The sequence below is a fragment of the Alosa sapidissima genome, chromosome 9 (genome assembly GCF_018492685.1).
Source record: "Alosa sapidissima isolate fAloSap1 chromosome 9, fAloSap1.pri, whole genome shotgun sequence".
Lineage (NCBI taxonomy): Eukaryota > Metazoa > Chordata > Actinopteri > Clupeiformes > Clupeidae > Alosa > Alosa sapidissima.
Genome location: NC_055965.1, coordinates 33939194 through 33957777, shown reverse-complemented (window position 1 = coordinate 33957777; position 18584 = coordinate 33939194). Strand labels below are relative to the sequence as shown.

Below are 18584 nucleotides of genomic sequence, written 5' to 3'. Positions count from 1 at the left end.
ACCCTTTGGTGCCTATCGAAAAATGACCCATGCAAGTAATATAAATATACTTATTTTAATCAGCTGATTGATACTAATATTCACAAATAATCTACTAAACTTAATATCCCTGATTTAGTGAGATTAAAAAGGGTCAGGAGTCAAAGGCATCATTTAAAACTGAGGGAAAAGTTAAACACAATAGTAGTACAATGTTGGTTTCATTTTTGGTGAATGATTAGGAATTCTGCATGAGTCATTGGGAAACATTTAAAAACTTTATGAGTGTGTGTATGTGAGAGACCAATATGTTTTTTATTGGCCAATCTCTGCTCTTGAACTTCGCCTGCAAATATCAATAGCTGTGTCAATCTTCTGACATTGGCTGTGATATTCGGCTGTTAAATGAAAAATGAACACAATAAAAATAAAGAAAGAAAGAAATCAAGCATAGGAAAGGTTAAAGCAACACCAAAGAGTTTTTTGTACCTTAAAATAATGTTTCCAAAATCGTTTCAGTGGTTCATCAACTGGTAACAGGGTGAGCGGCACTTTCTGCATTCGCTTCGCGGCCCTCTATCGGCTATAACCGCACTATGTAAGTTTGCCTGATCGGGTAGCTGATCTGTAGTTCGATGTAATGAGACAAGAAACTACAAATTTGACTTGCATCTGATGTCGCAATACATCATACGTTTTATAAGTCATGCAAAATATTATCCCTTGTCTGTGGACATCGTTATTTGCAAAGCCAGTGCTGGATAAACAAATAGCGTGCGTGTGACAGAGAGAAAGTTGGTTTAAGGTTAAAACACATCATAAGTCACACATTGTAAGACCCTAGGTTGCTCTTAGACTACAGTTTCCCTTTAAATAACCAGACTTTATTATTGTTATACTAAATAAATGTTCCATTGGCAAGTCTTGGAAAAAAAAAAAGTCACAGGTCTGCGTCAAGCTGGCCCCCCATGTCATTACAAAATGATATTCAAAACCCTGCTATTTGTGCCGGTTTGTGCCGTAAAAAATATCGTTTGTGCCGTTAAGGGTTTTAAGTAGGCCTAGCCTAATTAAACTTCACATTTTCTGGCCAGGGACGTCACTCAGCCCCCCATACTTGTCCAAATTTCCCCAAAGTAATCTCAATAATTCGTGCTACATTTGTGCTGATAAAAGATCTGCAGTTAAAAGAAACATACAAAACTGTACAGAGAGGTTGTAACACCTGTAACTGGTAACTGTTTGATCTTACAGCGTAGCAAGGTTGAACACGCCCGCGTATTTGATGATACGGTATCATACTGAATCAGGAAGGTATGGACCAGGAAGGCATTTTCTTCCATTTTCTTCCAAAGGCATTTTCTTCCATACGGGTCTTATTATAACCTCTCGGTACACTTTCAAAGTCTACAATACTTTGGTTTGTCTGGAGAAACCCTCACCACACAACAGAAGTGTTATTATATTTAAAGCATTGTTAGGGGTATAAAATAGCGACGGGCACCGGTTAGCATCACTGTAAGCCTATTCAGTGATAATACAAATAAACGGTAATGCTCAAAACGCCACCAATTAAGGGATTTTAATAAAAGGTAAAGTTTGAAGTTGTTAACTACCGTGATTACACCCTAGTTTGTTTTCACTCCGAGTTACACTTCAACAAACAATTTATGAATTGGATGCACTTAACTTAAGCCTAAACCTGTCAGTATTGCTACACAGAGAACACTGATACGACGTTCCATCTGTACAGATCTTCTGATGGATCTTCTGATGACCAGTGAGGTGACTAAAAGTCTTTTCTCACACACTGGGCAAGGATAACGTTCTACTCCAGGGTGGCTCCTATCTCCTGAGTTCATACACAGAGTTACATTTCAATCCACATAATGAACATTGACGTCGCCTTTCCCGCCTATGGAACCTCTGGTGAACGCCCAGATGTGAGATGTACTTGAAACTCTTTCCACATATAGTACACTGATACCATTTTTCTTTAGCGTGGTTTGATTCGTGCAGCTTGAGGCAAATCTTCCACTTAAATGCCTTCCCACACTGGGAGCACCGATGTGGCTTTATTGGCGAATGGATGACCTGATGTGCCGCCAGACTGTTGCCATGTCTGAAGCACTTCCCACACGTGCTACACTGAAACGGCTTTTCTCCAGTATGGATCCTCAGATGTTGTTCAAGGATATGCGTTTCACCGAAACTCATTCCGCACTCTTTGCACCTATGAGGCCTTTCTCCAGTGTGTCTGATTATCCGGTGTCTCTCCAAGTTGTGCGAGTCCATAAAAGCCTTACCACATTCTAAACACTTACAGCGTTTTTCCTCATGCGACTTCAGGTGTGTCTGCAACTGCTCCTTAAACATAAAGGACTCTCGGCACTGAGGACACCGAAATGGCTTTTCGCCCGTGTGGATCTTCTGATGGTCTGTGAATTCTCGCCTCGTCCTGAACACCTGCCCACATTTACTGCACACACACAGCTTTCTCTCTGTGTGAATTCTCTGGTGGGTCTTGAGCGAATTTATCTTGGAGAACGTCTTTCCACACTGACAACACTGATGCTGCAGGGCCCCCCGACCCCGTTGCGACGCCGACCCCAGCTCTTGATGGTCTTGGTGGCGGTGTCGATGGAGTTCTCCACACGTGAGAAGCTGATGGTCCCTGAGGCTTGGGAGATCTCGGAAACCTTTCATGCACATGTTGCAGAGGTACAGTCTGATGTGAGTTTGTTTGTGATCCGTAAGAATGGCTAGGTCGGCAAATGTTCTGAAACACAAGGGACATCTGTACGGCTTACAGTCTTACAAATAGCCTATTATTCTAGTCTTACAAATATCCTACCCTAGTCTTACAGTCTTACAAATAGCCTATCCTAGTGTTATAAATAGCCTATTGTCCTAGTAGTCTTATAAATAGCCTATCCTAGTCTATCCTGTTCCTGTCTTACAAATAGCCTGTCCTAGTCTTGTAAATAGCTTATCCTAGTCTTACAAATAGCCTATCCTAGTCTTACAGTCTTACAAATAGCCTATCCTAGTCTTATAAATAGCCTATCCTAGTCTTATAAATAGCCTATCCTAGTCTTACAAATAAGTGCAGGTGTAAGGTATCACTTAGTAAAAGACGAATTTTTGCGTTATTGACTAAATACCCCACTTTGACCAACTATTCATTCAGACATACTTTAATGTTTTTTGAAACCCTGTTACACATACCTTGTGTATTAATTGTAGCCTATTTTTGTTGACGTCTAAGTGACACGTTGGCTTTGCTGCCGAACATGACTAGCCTATAAACCAACATTCTATATAGGCTACAATTGTTTGAGGGGCTGACAATGGTATGTCATTGTTTCCACCTCAACCAACCAATATCAACGTTTGGCCAACGTGTGTTTGCTGGTTGATTGTTGATATGCTTTTTACAACAAATGTGTTGCTCAACTAAGAGAACATTACAAACAAGTATTTTACCATGCAAGCTACACAGTAACTTACTTGTAGGAGAGGAATCATGATGGTCATATTTATTTAAGTCCAATTCTCTTTTCTGTTCATGATCGTGGTTCTGTCCAGGCGATTCTGCTTCCTGTTTACAATCATGTTCTGGTCCAGGTGTTTCTACTTCCTGTTTACAATCATGTTCCGGTCCAGGGCATTTTTCTTCCTGTTTACAGTCATGTTCCTGTCCAGGCAGTTCTACTTTCTGTTCAAAAGCATGTTCTTGTCCAGGTGATTCTGCTTCCTGTTTACAATTATTTTCCAGTCCTGGTAATTCTGTCTCCTGTTTACAGTCATGTTCCGGTCCAGGTGGTTTTACTTCCTCTTCCTCATGTTCCTGTCCAGGCGATTCTGCTTCCTGTTTACAATTTTTTTCCAGTCCTGGTAATTCTGCCTCCTGTTTACAGTCATGTTCCGGTCCAGGCCAGTCTTCCTCTTCTATGATCTCAATCTTGATTGGCAAAACTGCATCCACACTTTCCCTGCAGCCAGACAAAGTGAACACATAAGAATCTGTCACACACACAGACAGCCAGACAGTGAACACATGTATACGAATCAGTCACACACACATACACAGAGAGACAGACAGACAGATGCACACACACAGACAGACAGACAGAGAGAATTACATGCACACACACACACAGACAAATTATGCTGTTGTAACATTATGTGTTATGCTGCAGTAGTTTGGTGTTCTATCTCTCTCTCTAACACACACACATACTTTTGCTGTCACACAAACACACAAACACAAATTCACACGGACAATACACAAAACACACACACAGATGCTTAAACTGTCTTTCTTTTTCTATCTCTCTCACACACATAATGGGCAAGATAAGGTCATCTTATTTCAATGTGCTTTACATAAACACAAGTACAGAGTACATAAAAGGGTACAGTAAAAGTACAGTACATAAATAGAGTGGTTAAGACATAAACAACAACATAGAATAATATTTAGCAAACCAGTGATAGTGATCCTTGTCAAACACATGATACAGTGGTTGGTGAAGTGAAGACATTTCTGACTGTCTGTGATCCAGGGATGAGATTCCCCCTCTGTCTGCAATGAAGGGAATACATGTCAATACATTCCAAACAAACAAACCAAACAAACAAACAATAACATGAAAACATGATTCATGATGAACAAGTATGTGGAGCGTCAGTACCAGGCCAATGGCGAGTTTATTTTTGTATTGGCGTCTGAATTATGGCAGGTACTGCGCCACTTTAGTGTGTGGAAAATGGCTGATTATCAACTGAGAGACTTCAGTCTGTCATGTTAAATTGGCTTGCCATATCAACTTCACTTTGCTTCTGTTCGTCCAATATTGACATGGGACGTCCGATAGGCTATGCAGCTACTTGCCAAAATGAGAAATGAAGAGTTTAACAGTTATTTGGTTAACCGTTCATGCGGATCTTTGTTTCCAACTGTGGCGAGTCCATTTCTCTTTGGATAAAAAGTGTCTGCTAAATACTGGGTAAAATCTTTACAATGTATTTTGTTACGGCCCATGCCACTGTGTCCTAACTCCGCCCACCGGCACTGACGTGCCTGGGTGCTTGTTTCCCCTGTGTGCCCAGGTGTGCCTGATTGGGAGTGATATTTAAGATCGGCTCAGTCTGCACTCCAGGCGGTTCTCCTCCTCCCGGCTTGGCATTCATTTTGTTGCGTTACCTTCTTCTCTGTACTGACTTACACTTCACTTTTGCCTAACTAACACTACACTGACTTGCACCTCATCCTTATCGTTATTCCGAAATGTTTATGTTTAACTTTCTTTAATAAATTAATTTATTATTATTTCAACACTGCGTTGGTCTCCCCTGAATGTACATACTCCGAGCCAGTATGTTACAATTTGTTGTGTTGACATATTGATGTGAATATGTCATGGATACCGTAAAACTTAAACGTAACGTACTTACGTAAAACTACCGTAAAAATGTATAAGAATTATTATAGAATGTAAAGAATGTATTAAGAATTAAATAAACATGTATAAGAATCTGTCACACACACACACAGACAGCCAGACAGTCACACAGTGAACACATGAGTGGATGAGTGTAGCCTATTGATGTGAATATGTCATAGGCACCGTAAAACTTCAAATAAACATGTATAAGAATCTTTCACACACACAGACAGCGAGACAGTGAACACATGAGTGGATGAGTGTAGCCCATTGATGTGAATGTTTTTTAAATTGTCCTAAAATTGTTGAGAATTGCTCTAAAACTTAAACTGTTTACCATGTTGTTAGTCGCTTTGGCTAAAAATGCGTCAGCCAAATGTAATGTAATGTAATGTAATGAATGTCATGGGTACCGGTAGTTCTGAAAACATGAAAACACTTTGTCATACCCTAATACAAATATAGGAATATGTTAAAGGTGCCATGTGTAATGTCCGCCAAAAAATCAATTCATACTCCACATTCCATAAAAGATGGGGCAGTATACCTCCAGAAAGTGAGTTGGTCTACCCTAGAGTAACAACCGAGACACGTGTATTGCAGTTTGGCTGGCGGTTATGTTGCCCGCATACCGCCTCCCATGGCCGAAACTGGTATTATGACACCTGTCGGGCTGTGGCTAGTAATTTAGCATGCTTATTTAGGTTGATCTCTCTGCAGCACTATACCTTGTCATTTTTTTAATGACACCATCGCCCTTATTTCTTCTCATTCTTTTGATGCGTGTAGCTCATTTTTTGGATATTTTTACCTCAATTCTTACACATGGCACCTTTAATATAAAGATGCAGGTAAACTCAGTACAGAAACAACATCAGAGTGTTCTAAATGAATGTAGCTTTTCCCCCTCTCTGGGTGACTTTTGGCTAAAGACCTTTATGGCTTATCCCCAGTATGGACCATCTGGTGTCTCTTGAGATTACTCACACAAGTAAAAGCCCTTCCACATGTAGAACACTGATATGACTTTTCCCCAGTGTGGATCTTCTGGTGTGTCTTGAGATTACTCACACTAGTAAAGGTCTTACCACACTCTGAACACACATAGCGCTGCCCAGTATGGATCATCTGGTGTGACTTTAGACTTATTAAGTGAGCAAAAGTCATTTCACATTCTGAACACTGATATGGCTTTTCCCCAGTGTGGATCCTCTGATGTTTTTTAAGATAACCGGTCTGACTGAAAGTCTTTCCACACTCTGAGCATTGATAAGGCTTTTCTCCAGAATGTATTCTCATATGGTTAGTGAGCTTTTCACTGGTTCTGAAACTTTTCCCACATGTAGTACACTGGTATGGCTTTTCCCTAGTGTGTATCATCTGGTGTTTTTTAAGAGAACTGATCTGGCTAAAAGTCTTTCCACACTCTGAGCAGTGATATGGCTTTTCTCCAGAATGCATTCTCTTATGAAGAGTGAGTTCCCCACTGGTTTTGAAACCCTTCTTACATATAGTACACTGATATGGCTTTTCCCCAGTGTGGATCCTCTGGTGTGTTTTAAGAGAACTGATCTGGCTAAAAGTCTTTCCACACTCTGAGCAGTGATATGGCTTTTCTCCAGAATGTATTCTCTTATGGATAGTGAGTTCTCTGCTGATTTTGAAACTCTTCCCACATGTAGTACACAGATATGGCTTTTCCCCAGTATGGATCCTCTGGTGTGTCTTCAGATGCCCCAATTGAGTAAAAGCATGTCCACAATCTGAACACTGATATGGCTTTTCCCCTGTATGGATTTTCTGGTGTGACTTCAGATGCCCCAATTGAGTAAAAGCATGTCCACAATCTGAACACTGATATGGCTTTTCTCCAGAATGTATTCTCTTGTGGACAGTGAGACCTGTGCTGGTGTTAAAACTCTTCTCACATGTAGTACACTGATATGACTTTTTCCCAGTGTGGATCTTCTGACATGTCTTGAGAAGAGAGTCACTATCAATGGCCTTGCCCCATTGAGAACACTGAATTGGCTTTTGTCCAGTATTTGTTGAGATCTGAGCCACTCTTGAAACTCTTTCCATGAGTGATCCTTCGAACAATTCCTGTAATATGAGAACATGATTAAAAAATTGCCTTCTCTTTCTCCTTCTACAGCAATGCTTTTTTTTCTCAACATAAATTACATGAAGTCAAGAGCAGAGGACAAAGGGTAAAATCATCATCATATTAACGAAGTATTCCCATAAAATCTAATATTATGAATTGAAAGACCTCATCACAACCCTCTGTTTTATTTTTCTGAAATCATATATATATATATATATATATATATAATCAATAAATAACGCACAAATCAAACCCCCACAAGGTTATACCACAGTAATGCCACAATAACAACTTTTAAGAATCTTACTTGTAGTAGAGGAGTCATCATGATCAGAATCGTGTCCCTCTTTCATTTCCACTGGTGAGAATGCCACTTCCCTGCAAGTTGATGGTGTCATTTTAGACTTGATCTGCTGTGCCAAATAATTCCTGCCAAACTTCTGTCCCCAACCAAATAAAGTATAGTTGTCCTGCTAGAAATGTACACCTACACACTTCCACAGCATCCGTGTGACAACCTTGCTTCAGACATCACCACCCTACTATAAGGCTTCTTATATGTCTGTCCATTGGTGCCCTAGATTTCATCTTAACCAATAAGCTCCATGAATGCTGCATTTGGAATGCAAATGATGGTGACAAAGGATTATGGGTAAAGATTACCATGTGAATTCCATATAAGCCTGATTGTCCTCAGGTGGACTTGTCTATGAATCAACATGCACAAAGTCCACAAAGGAGGGTATGTGGGGGTGGGGTGGAGGTGTGAACTGGTTGGAGACGGGGTTAGGAGACTGCATGTGTGGGTGGAGGTGTGAACTGGTTGGTGATGGGGATAGGAGGCAGCAGGTGGGGGTGGGCTGGAGTTGTGTGAACTGAGCATATCACAGTAAAACAAATAAAACGTTTCCCTCACACCAAGACCTGCCAAATGGCTTCTTTCCCATTTTCATTTCCTTGTGACTTGACATAGAGTATATTTCCTGTGGACTTGAACACTGGTCTCTACATTCCACCAAGGAACACCAACTGCCCGTACAGATCAAGGAACACCAACTGCCCGTACAGATCTATGGTGACGCTGAGGTGTCAGGGTAGGAGAGGATGGAGGTGTGAACTGAGAGGTGATGGGGTAGGAGAGGGTGGAGGTGTGCACTGAGAGGTGATGGGGTAGGAGAGGGTGGAGGTGTGCACTGAGAGGTGATGGGGTAGGAGAGGGTGGAGGTGTGAACTGAGAGGAGATGGGGTATGAGAGGGTGGAGGTGTGCACTGAGAGGTGATGGGGTATGGGACATTGATGTACAGAATGGTTCTATGGGCTCAGCGCATGTGGACACCAAGCATGTAACGGCGGCCTTACATTGTACGATTTTGGTCTGTTTTTTTACAGTCGGCAACTAAATTTGCAAAGTAGAAAATACAAAGCAGAAATACACCAAATGTTGGAAAATAATTCACGTGTGATGAAGTCTTGGGTCTGTTATTCACCTATTCTGATTCTGAAGGAGAATATCTGCCTTTTGGAGAATATGATCGATCATCTATTGACTGATAGTCACGGAGCGTCTGTGAATGGAGGTGCGTCTTTTTCGACAGTGTCCACTAAGCATACCATGCTTATTTCGACCCTCTGCCCAGCATAGCTGGAGGTGCCAGTGACAATAGTGATGATAGTGTCCGTAATGGACGTGGTATAGATAGCAGGGGTTGTAAAAATAGGGCTCTGAAGAACTTCAAAGTCACCCGCGATATGGAACTGATTTGACCAGGCTACTTTATTGGGGAACGTACCTATGTTCCCCGTGTCCTATGTTCCCCGCTTTGTATGGGACCGGGGAACATAGGACCCTTTTAAAACCCTAACCCCGAGCGGGGAACATAGGGATGACCCCCTTTATTGTATAGTAGCATAGGGTTTGTGATTATAGTAATAGTTTTTGGTTTACATGTGACTGTGTTCCTGTTCACATGTCGGTGAAATGACAAAAAAAGAAAGTAAAACTGCTCAAATATGTTCAACATCTAGTATTTACTGAAATATGCATAATTCACGGTGGTTGCCATCCAGTGACGTCATAAAATGCAAATTAGATGAGTAAATTTACCCCCTTCATAAACTTCTGGTCATACTCAATGATTTTCACATTTACAGTAGGACTTTTTCTCTGACCACATGCAAGCCATGGCCTTTTGAAATTTTGATGTAAAATTCCAATTTATATTTTTTAAACCCTGGCGGCTAAAGGGTTAACACTCTCAGGGATGACATATGCGATAAAATTGACTCCCTCTCGACTGAATTGAGATCCGAAATTGCAACAGTTTGTGCTGAGCTGAAAAGTGCTATAGCACCACTGCTACAGAAAATTGAAAACCATGATAGCACCATCAGAGATTTGGAGCATGCTCCATCTAACCAGGGTGACCACTTGAGTGAGTTAGAAAACATCTCACAGATTCTGAGAACACAAGTGGATCAGCTGAATGCTAAGTGCGAGGATCTAGAGGGGCGCTCAAGAAGAAACAACATTCGTCTGATTGGGATACTGGAAGACGTGGATGGCTCTAATCCAACTGAATTTGCCTCTTTGGGCTTTTTGAGTCTTGACCAAAAACCTATCCCAGATAGAGCCCACCGTAGTTTGCGCAAGAAGCCCAGTAAGGACAAACCACCCAGGTTATTGTTCAGGTTGTTGTTCCCTGCCCTGCTGAAAATTACATTGCCTGATGGAACACTGCATAAATTCGAAGACCCCTCTGCAGCAGTGGATTTCATCAAGAACTTAACATCTGCGGGTCGTACACCAGCCTAACTTCAGGATACAGATGGCAGTGAGCTAACGGTGGCCAAGTAAATAGACTGTCTACTACTGATTGACTGCTAAGCTAGAATGTCCTTGCTATTTTCCCTTCTCTTTCCACCTTCAAATGGCTCTCTTGAATGAGCAACGGTGCCATTTCAGACTGTTTGTCAATGTAAAAAGGGAATATCCGGGCGTCCTGTTCAACGGACGCTTTATCAAGGGATACATGTGTTTTGTCTTTTAATCTACTTTTTCAATGTTTATGTTGCATGTATTTGTCAATTATTATGCCTGCTAAAATAGCCTTTCCTCCGTGGTTGCGATTCACAGTAGTTAACGTCACTCACTCTTTATCAAACAGTGACTCATATGTCGCAGTCTCATAGGAATAACTTGAATTTTGTCAGATGGAATTGCAGGGGATTAAATGCACCACTTAAACATAACTTATTTGCAAGAGACAAATCTAAAGGTGGTGGATCACGCTAGGTTGAGAAAGAATTGGATAGGTAAAATATATCACCTAGGCTATATCACCCTAGCCTAGAAATCTAGACGCACCCTAGCGGCAGCAAATTACAAATGTAAAATTACATTTGCTGCCAGGGCTAGTCTAGCAACTCTCTGTTGGCTTGTATCAGGCCAATCAAACCGTGTATAGAGTCATTAGGTGGGCTTAAAGCAACACCAAAGAGTTTTTTGTACCTTAAAAATGTGTTTTCGTTTCAGTGGTTCATCAACTCGTAACAGGGTGAACGGCACTTCTGCATTCGCTTTGCGGCCCTCTATCGGCTATAACCGCACTGTGTAAGTTTGCCAGATCGGGTAGCGGATCTGTAGTTCGATGGAATGAGGCATAAGTAACTACAAATTTGACTTGCATCTGATGTCCCAATACAGCATACTTTCATAAAATCATGCAACATATTCTACCTTGTCTGTGGACATCGTTATTTCCAAAGCCAGTGCTGGATAAACAAATAGTGCATGCGACAGAGGAAAAGTTCTTTGTTGTTGCTTTAACATAATGAATGGCAGAGTTGCAACAGTTTGGCTTGAATTCCCTGCTACTTGAAAACAAATAAGATGGATGTTGCTGTTGGAGAACAGTGTGACACGAGTTAAGCTTTTATTAAGTTGGCAAAAGTTTGAACTAGCCAACTAGCTCCGCTGTTGGGAAATGCATGGGACTCATAGCGCGGTCCTATTGCGTGCAGAGGGAATTTGAAAGACAACCGATTATCCCGCCCCTCGGACTGAGCACTGCGAACGGTGAATGCCCAGACCCTACATTTAAATGTGGGTCTGGCTCGTCAGGCTAATATCACCCAACATTTCAGGCCTAATCCAGGGGTACAGCTATCCTTGTGCAAATGAAGGTGAAAAAAGGATTATGGGTAAAGATTACCATGTGAAAGACATATGTAAAATGTGGCCTTACAGACTATAGTGACTACGCCACCCCCCCATACCTGGAGAAGAACCCCTGGAGCTACCCACTCAGCCCCCCCAGCTGTAGGCTACTGTTCAAGACAGGATATCAGGAGGCACAGGTGATGATAATACAAAATTTCATTTATTATATTCTTAGACAAAAGCTTAAAACATCATTTGCACCCATACAGGTGTGTGGTAACGAATGGGCAGTTGTTGGACAAAACAGGCTAAGGCAATTCTAAATACCGCCCACACTTCCCAGCCAATGAGAGGAGAGGAATACCGCCCACACTTCCCAGCCAATGGGAGGAGAGGAATACAGGCCAAAAAGTAATCAATACCGCCCACACTCCCCAGCCAATGAGAGGAGAGGAATACCGCCCACACTTCCCAGCCAATGAGAGGAGAGGAATACAGGCCAAAAAGTAATCAATACCGCCCACACTTCCCAGCCAATGAGAGGAGAGGAATACAGGCCAAAAAGTAATCAATACCGCCCACACTTCCCAGCCAATGAGAGGAGAGGAATACAGGCCAAAAAGTCATCAATACCGCCCACACTTCCCAGCCAATGAGAGGAGAGGAATACCGCCCACACTTCCCAGCCAATGAGAGGAGAGGAATACAGGCCAAAAAGTAATCAATACCGCCCACACTTCCCAGCCAATGGGAGGAGAGGAATACAGGCCAAAAAGTCATCAATACCGCCCACACTTCCCAGCCAATGAGAGGAGAGGAATACAGGCCAAAAAGTAATCAATACCGCCCACACTTCCCAGCCAATGAGAGGAGAGGAATACAGGCCAAAAAGCAATCAATACCGCCCACACTTCCCAGCCAATGAGAGGAGAGGAATACAGGCCAAAAAGTAATCAATACTGACAGGTGAAATAACATTGGTAATGCACAGCACACCGGTATCAAACCAAACCAGAAAGAAATTAAATAAGTAAAAATAATTCATCAAATAGGTTAAACCACACCAATATCACACCAGAGACAATTTGCACTGCAAGTCCACAACGGACCACGTTAATAAATCCTATTAATTTCACCTAGCAATGATATAGAGCATGAAATGTTATACCAATACAAAGAAACTCCAGACAATAGCTGGTAACTGACCAATTGCACGTTGCCCAATAAATTACCCACATCCCCCCTCACAACCCCATATAAATACGCACACACGCATGGTCTCTAAACAGTACACAGAAATCCCTCAATTCAAAAGGAGAAAAACAGTGGCTACATGCTGGAGCTGCAGCCCAAGGGTCTGTATCGGTGTCCACAATCCACCTAATGGCACAAACAATAATAAAACCATTAGCTCCGTTCGTACCAATAAAGACGGGCATAGTCTACAAGTTTGTTCCCGTTCAAAACCCCACTGCAGATGAAAAGTGACCTCAAATGTCCCCACCGTGATCACCACCTCAAATGTCCCCGCTGTGATCACCACCTGCCGTGATCACCACCTACACCTCATTCCCAGACGGAATGCTGACTCAGTTCAGGCTGTGGGAGATTTATTTGCACGTAAGTAATTTGTACATGCAGCCAGCCACTTTTAGAAGCGATGTGGCCCAATATGAGAGATGAATGAGACAGTTACGTTACCTCTTGATTTATAATGTCGCCTTGCAAACCTAGGACCCGACACTTCACTGCAGCACCAGCGTTCTGATTCTCTGCTCCTTACTGCCGGAAGCAAACAGTCCGTACATAGAGGCCCCGATGTATAAATATACATGCCAATTTACTAATCTATCAATTACCTAATTCATCAGTGTCTGGTGATTAGTTGCCAATCACTTCCCTGGTCCTCATGTGGGCGTGAAGTTCACAAAGGAGGGTATGAGGGAGTGGGGTGAAGGTGTGAACTGGTTGGTGATGTAGGTAGGAGACTGAAGGAGAATAAAACCATTTAGTTTCATCCATGTAACACCATGGCAAGCCTTGATCCTTTTAGAAGTGCACTTTTGATCCTTTTAGAAGTGCACTTTATAAAATAGACATCAGCAAACCAAAATAACTTTAGTGGCGGTGATGTGATGGCACCACAACTGAACCATGTAACTGAGTAGTTCTGCACATCTTTAAGCACCATGTAACTGAGTAGTTCTGCACATCTTTAGTTATGCACATCTTTAAGCACCATGTAACTGAGTAGTTCTGCACATCTTTAAGCACCATGTAACTGAGTAGTTCTGCACAATGTAACTGAGTAGTTCTGCACATCTTTAAGCACCATGTAACTGATAAGCACCATGTAACTGAGTAGTTATGCACATCTTTAAGCACCATGTAACTGAGTAGTTATGCACATCTTTAAGCACTATGTAACTGAGTAGTTATGCACATCTTTAAGTTGTGCCTTGTTTTGACTGCAGTATCAATGCACATCTTTTATTATTGTTTATTTACAGTTGTGCTTTGTTTTGACTGCAGTATTGGAGATGGTAGAATGTCTTACTCATCTAAAATGTTTGTACTTCCATTATATATTAGACTACACCTCTCATTATGGTAACGACACAAATAAAATCAATGCACATCTTTTATTATTGTTTATTTACAGTTTGTTTTTTTAGCACTAGAGCGTGAGTTGTGCCTTGTTTTGACTGCAGTGCTTATGCACATCTTGAAGTTGTTTTGACTGCAGTAGTTATGAACATCTTTTATTATTGTTTATTTCCAGTTTGTTTTTTTTAGCACTAGAGCATGCACTTTTTTGAACTACAGCACAGGAACAGATTTATAACCACATATGAATTTATCATAAAACTTGCTATTTGATTTGAAACTGGCTACAGTTGGGGCGACTTTGATCTCATCTGAGAGTTGGCTCCAGAGGTGAACTGCATACTGTCAAGTCAAGTTTATTTATATAGCACATTTCATACAGAGGTCATTCAATGTGCTTTACACAAACAAAAGCAGACTGTAATTACAAATAAAAGCATAGAAGGGCAATATAGTCAAAGAATGGTTCATAAGGTGATGATCATAATAAAAAGAAAACGCACAAGGTCAAATCATTTAAAAATTAAGAATAATTAAGAAGCAAAAAGCAAAAGTAGTAAAAACTGTATTTTATCAACTAAAAGCTGCTTCACCATGTTTAGTTCTGACAGTAGGTTTAACTAACACGTATTTCCCCAGAGACCTGAGAGGTCTGGAAGGCGGGACCTGCTTCACCATGTTTAGTTCTGACAGTAGGTTTAACTAACACGTATTTCCCCAGAGACCTGAGAGGTCTGGAAGGTGGGACCTGCTTCACCATGTTTAGTTCTGACAGTAGGTTTAACTAACACGTATTTCCCCAGAGACCTGAGAGGTCTGGAAGGTGGGACCTGCTGAAGCATGGCCATGTGGGAGCTTTTATTTTTGCTCTTAAAATTAGCATTTTATTCTCAGCATAATCTCACTCACTATGGCCAAGGAACAAAATTATAACTGCATAGAAACTCACTGTCAAACATTATAATTTAAACATCCAGGTAAATAGAGAAGATAAAAACAGCATCAGAGAGTTCTAAACAAATGCAGCTTTCCCCCCGCTATGGATACTTCAGTCTGTCTTTTGGCAAAAACATGTTATGGCTTTTCCCCAGAATGTGTTATATTGTGGAGAGTAACATCTCTGCTGCTTCTGAAACTCTTTCCACATGTAGTACACTGATATGGCTTTCCCCCAGTATGGATCATCTGGTGTGTCTTTAGATTGCACAATCGAGTAAAAGTCTTTCCACATGTAGTACACTGATATGGCTTTTCCCCAGAATGTGTTCTCTTGTGGACAATGAGTTCTTTTTTGTTTTTGAAACTCTTCCCACATGTATCACACAGATATGGATTTTCCCCAGTATGGATCATCTGGTGTATCTTCAGACTATACAACTGAGCAAAAGCCCTTCCACAATCTGAACACTGATATGGCTTTTCTCCAGAATGTGTTCTCTTGTGGACAGTGAGTTCTATGTTGGTTTTGAAACTCTTCCCACATGTAGTACACAGATATGGCTTTTCCCCAGTATGGATCTTCTGGTGTGTCTTCAGATGCCCCAATTGAGTATAAGCATGTCCACAATCTAAACACTGATATGGCTTTTCTCCAGAATGTGTTCTCTGATGGACAGTAAGCTCTCCTCTGGTTCTGAAACTCTTCCCCACATGTAGCACACGGATATGGCTTTTCCCCAGTATGGATCTTCTGGTGTATCTTTAGATTACACAACTTAGTAAAAGTCGTTCCACACACTGAACAATGATGTGGCTTTACCCCAGTGTGGATCATCTGGTGTGTCTTGAGAAGAGAGTCACTGCCAAAGGCCTTTCCACACTGAGAACACTGATGTGGATTTTGTCCAGTATGTGTTGTCTGATGCAGGTTGAGATCTGAGCCCCTATTTAATCTCCTGCCACTAGGAATCCTTTGAACACCTCCTGTAATATAATAACATGATTAAAGACAGCATCTCTCGTTCTTTTTAAAATGTTATATTCTCTCCACTTAGTGATTTAGGCTATAAGTGTCTAACTAGAGATGACGTGTCAAAAAATGCACCGAAACATAGTTAGGTCACACAACACAACAAATGGCATGCAGTGATTTAACTATAAAATTACAAATATAAATAACAACAAACTTGTAAGCATCTTACTTGTAGGAGAGGAGTCATCATGGTCATATTCTCCAAAATCAAAATAATTTTCCTCTTTAATTTCCCTGGGTAAGAACGCTTCTGCTTTGCAGGTTGATGATGCTTGTGTCTTGTAGTCATGTTCCAGTCCCGCCTTATCTTCCAATTTCTTAGCTGCACAAATATATTCTTGGAGAAAATCGTCAATTGTTTCTTCTTTTACTCTCCTCCATCACTGAGACAAATGGTTCTGTCAACCAGTTTGTTTTCCAGTCATATGTTCTGCTGGAACAACAAAAAAAACAATCCTGCCTATCCTTCTTTCTGTGCAAAGATAATCAAGAGAATATATGCAACTGAACAACAGTACAGTTGTTCTGTTGGTAACTCACACATATACACTCTACTTCCATGGTGTCCCACTGAAGATGACTGCAATAATCACCACTCTCTGTTATAAAGCTTCTTCCTTTCGACCGATTGGTGTCCTGGATTCAAGCTTCACCAATCAGATCCTTGCATGTAGCATGTGAAAAGCAAATGATGATGACAAAGGATCATGGGTAAGGACTTTCATGTGCATGTCACCTTTAAAAGTCTGATGGTCCCCAGGTGGGCATGGCCATTAAGGTAAAAGCCAATAACACATACAGAACCTTCCAGTTCACTCATCCACCCCACCCCCACCTACCCATCTATATGGTGTTTCACTCATCCACCCCACCCCACCTACTATCTATATGGTGTTTCACTCATCCACCCCACCCCCACCTACCCATCTATATGGTGTTTCACTCATCCACCCCACCCCCACCTACTATCTATATGGTGTTTCCCTCATCCACCCCACCCCACCTACTATCTATATGGTGTTTCACTCATCCAACCCACCCCCACCTACCCATCTATATGGTGTTTCACTCATCCACCCCACCCCCACCTACCCATCTTTGTGGTGTTTTGATTGGCTAAATGTGATTTTAATTGTTCAGGCTAATGGAACATCATCTCACATTTGTGTGGTTTGAATAATGGGATGGTTTGCTGTTATTCAACAAAAGTTAAAACCCCCTCCCTGAAATGTCCAGACTTTCTGAATAGGCATAAAATAACTGTGAAGTAGATTATGGATCATGACTTGATTAAAGTGTGATGTGCGATGGTTCGGAGTAATTTCACCCTAGGGTCCTTTGCACCATGACCCGAACCAAACACCCTCCCAGAACCTCCCAGAACCTGGTTTCCCTTGGTCCAACCCTGGTCGAGTAGCGCTGTCAGAAACTAATGACTTTCTGCAGGCGTAATAGAACCAACTTTTATCTCGTAAATTACCCCACTAATAATGCCCTGAATGGTACGAAACTTCTACAGTAGTACAACTATGTTCTTTACTCATAAAACGAGGCATTGAAAAGTTTGTTAATACACCAGGCGTTTATTTAAATAACATTTGCCTGATGGATGCTACTATCTGCTACTATACCGCTGCGTCGAGTGTTATTTAAATTAACTCCTGGTGTACTTACAAACTTTTCAATGCCTCGTTTTATGAGTAAATAGCATAGTTGTACTACTGTAGAAGTTTCGTACCATTCAGGGCATTATTAGTGGGGTAATTTACGAGATAAAAGTTGGTTCCATTACGCCTGCAGAAACTCATTCGTTTCTGACAGCACTACTCGACCAGGGAAAACTGGGAGGGTGTTTGGCTCGGGTTCATGGTGCAAAGGACCCTAGGGTGAAATTACTCAGAACCATCACTTTAACTTTAAGCCCTTATCTCAAGAACTAAACCATATAGGAGGCTCAACTTTTGCATGCTGTTACATACATATGATTAGTATGTAGCAATATTGTGATATTTGGGTCAGGATGATCTAACATGGTCAAAGCTGTCCCTCAAAGTTGATCAAAATTGTATTGGAGTTTTTGGCTGGGCTCTATTTAGGCCTTCAGGAGACATATTTGTATTCAACATAGACTCTTAAATGTGTGTCCTTATTGAGATAAGTAGAAATACTCTCACAAATATCTGAAGCAATGAACAGAAAATAAATTCCTTCAGGATCTGAACAGTAGACCTCACAAGTCACATGATCATTGAATCTCAGGTAAACTAAGGCAGAATATTGTCTACACCTGGTGGTGACTACCAGGAACT

At 41.4% G+C, this 18584-nt stretch overlaps 2 protein-coding genes across 2 annotated transcripts; both read right to left on the bottom strand.

Moving 5' to 3' along the window:
- Positions 1 to 742: 742 nt before the first annotated feature.
- Positions 743 to 2776, bottom strand: LOC121718974 (gastrula zinc finger protein XlCGF7.1-like). Its single transcript, XM_042104455.1, has one exon. The coding sequence runs from the start codon at positions 2689 to 2691 to the stop codon at positions 1825 to 1827; it is 867 nt and encodes a 288-aa protein (XP_041960389.1). The 5' UTR covers positions 2692 to 2776; the 3' UTR covers positions 743 to 1824.
- A 3589-nt stretch (positions 2777 to 6365) lies between these two features.
- On the bottom strand, positions 6366 to 15798 carry LOC121718933 (zinc finger protein 135-like). Its single transcript, XM_042104379.1, has 3 exons — positions 15431 to 15798; positions 13662 to 13684; positions 6366 to 7394 (listed from the first exon to the last, which is right to left on the bottom strand). The coding sequence occupies exons 1-3, from the start codon at positions 15654 to 15656 to the stop codon at positions 6366 to 6368; spliced, it is 1278 nt and encodes a 425-aa protein (XP_041960313.1). The 5' UTR covers positions 15657 to 15798.
- Between the last annotated feature and the right edge of the window lie 2786 nt (positions 15799 to 18584).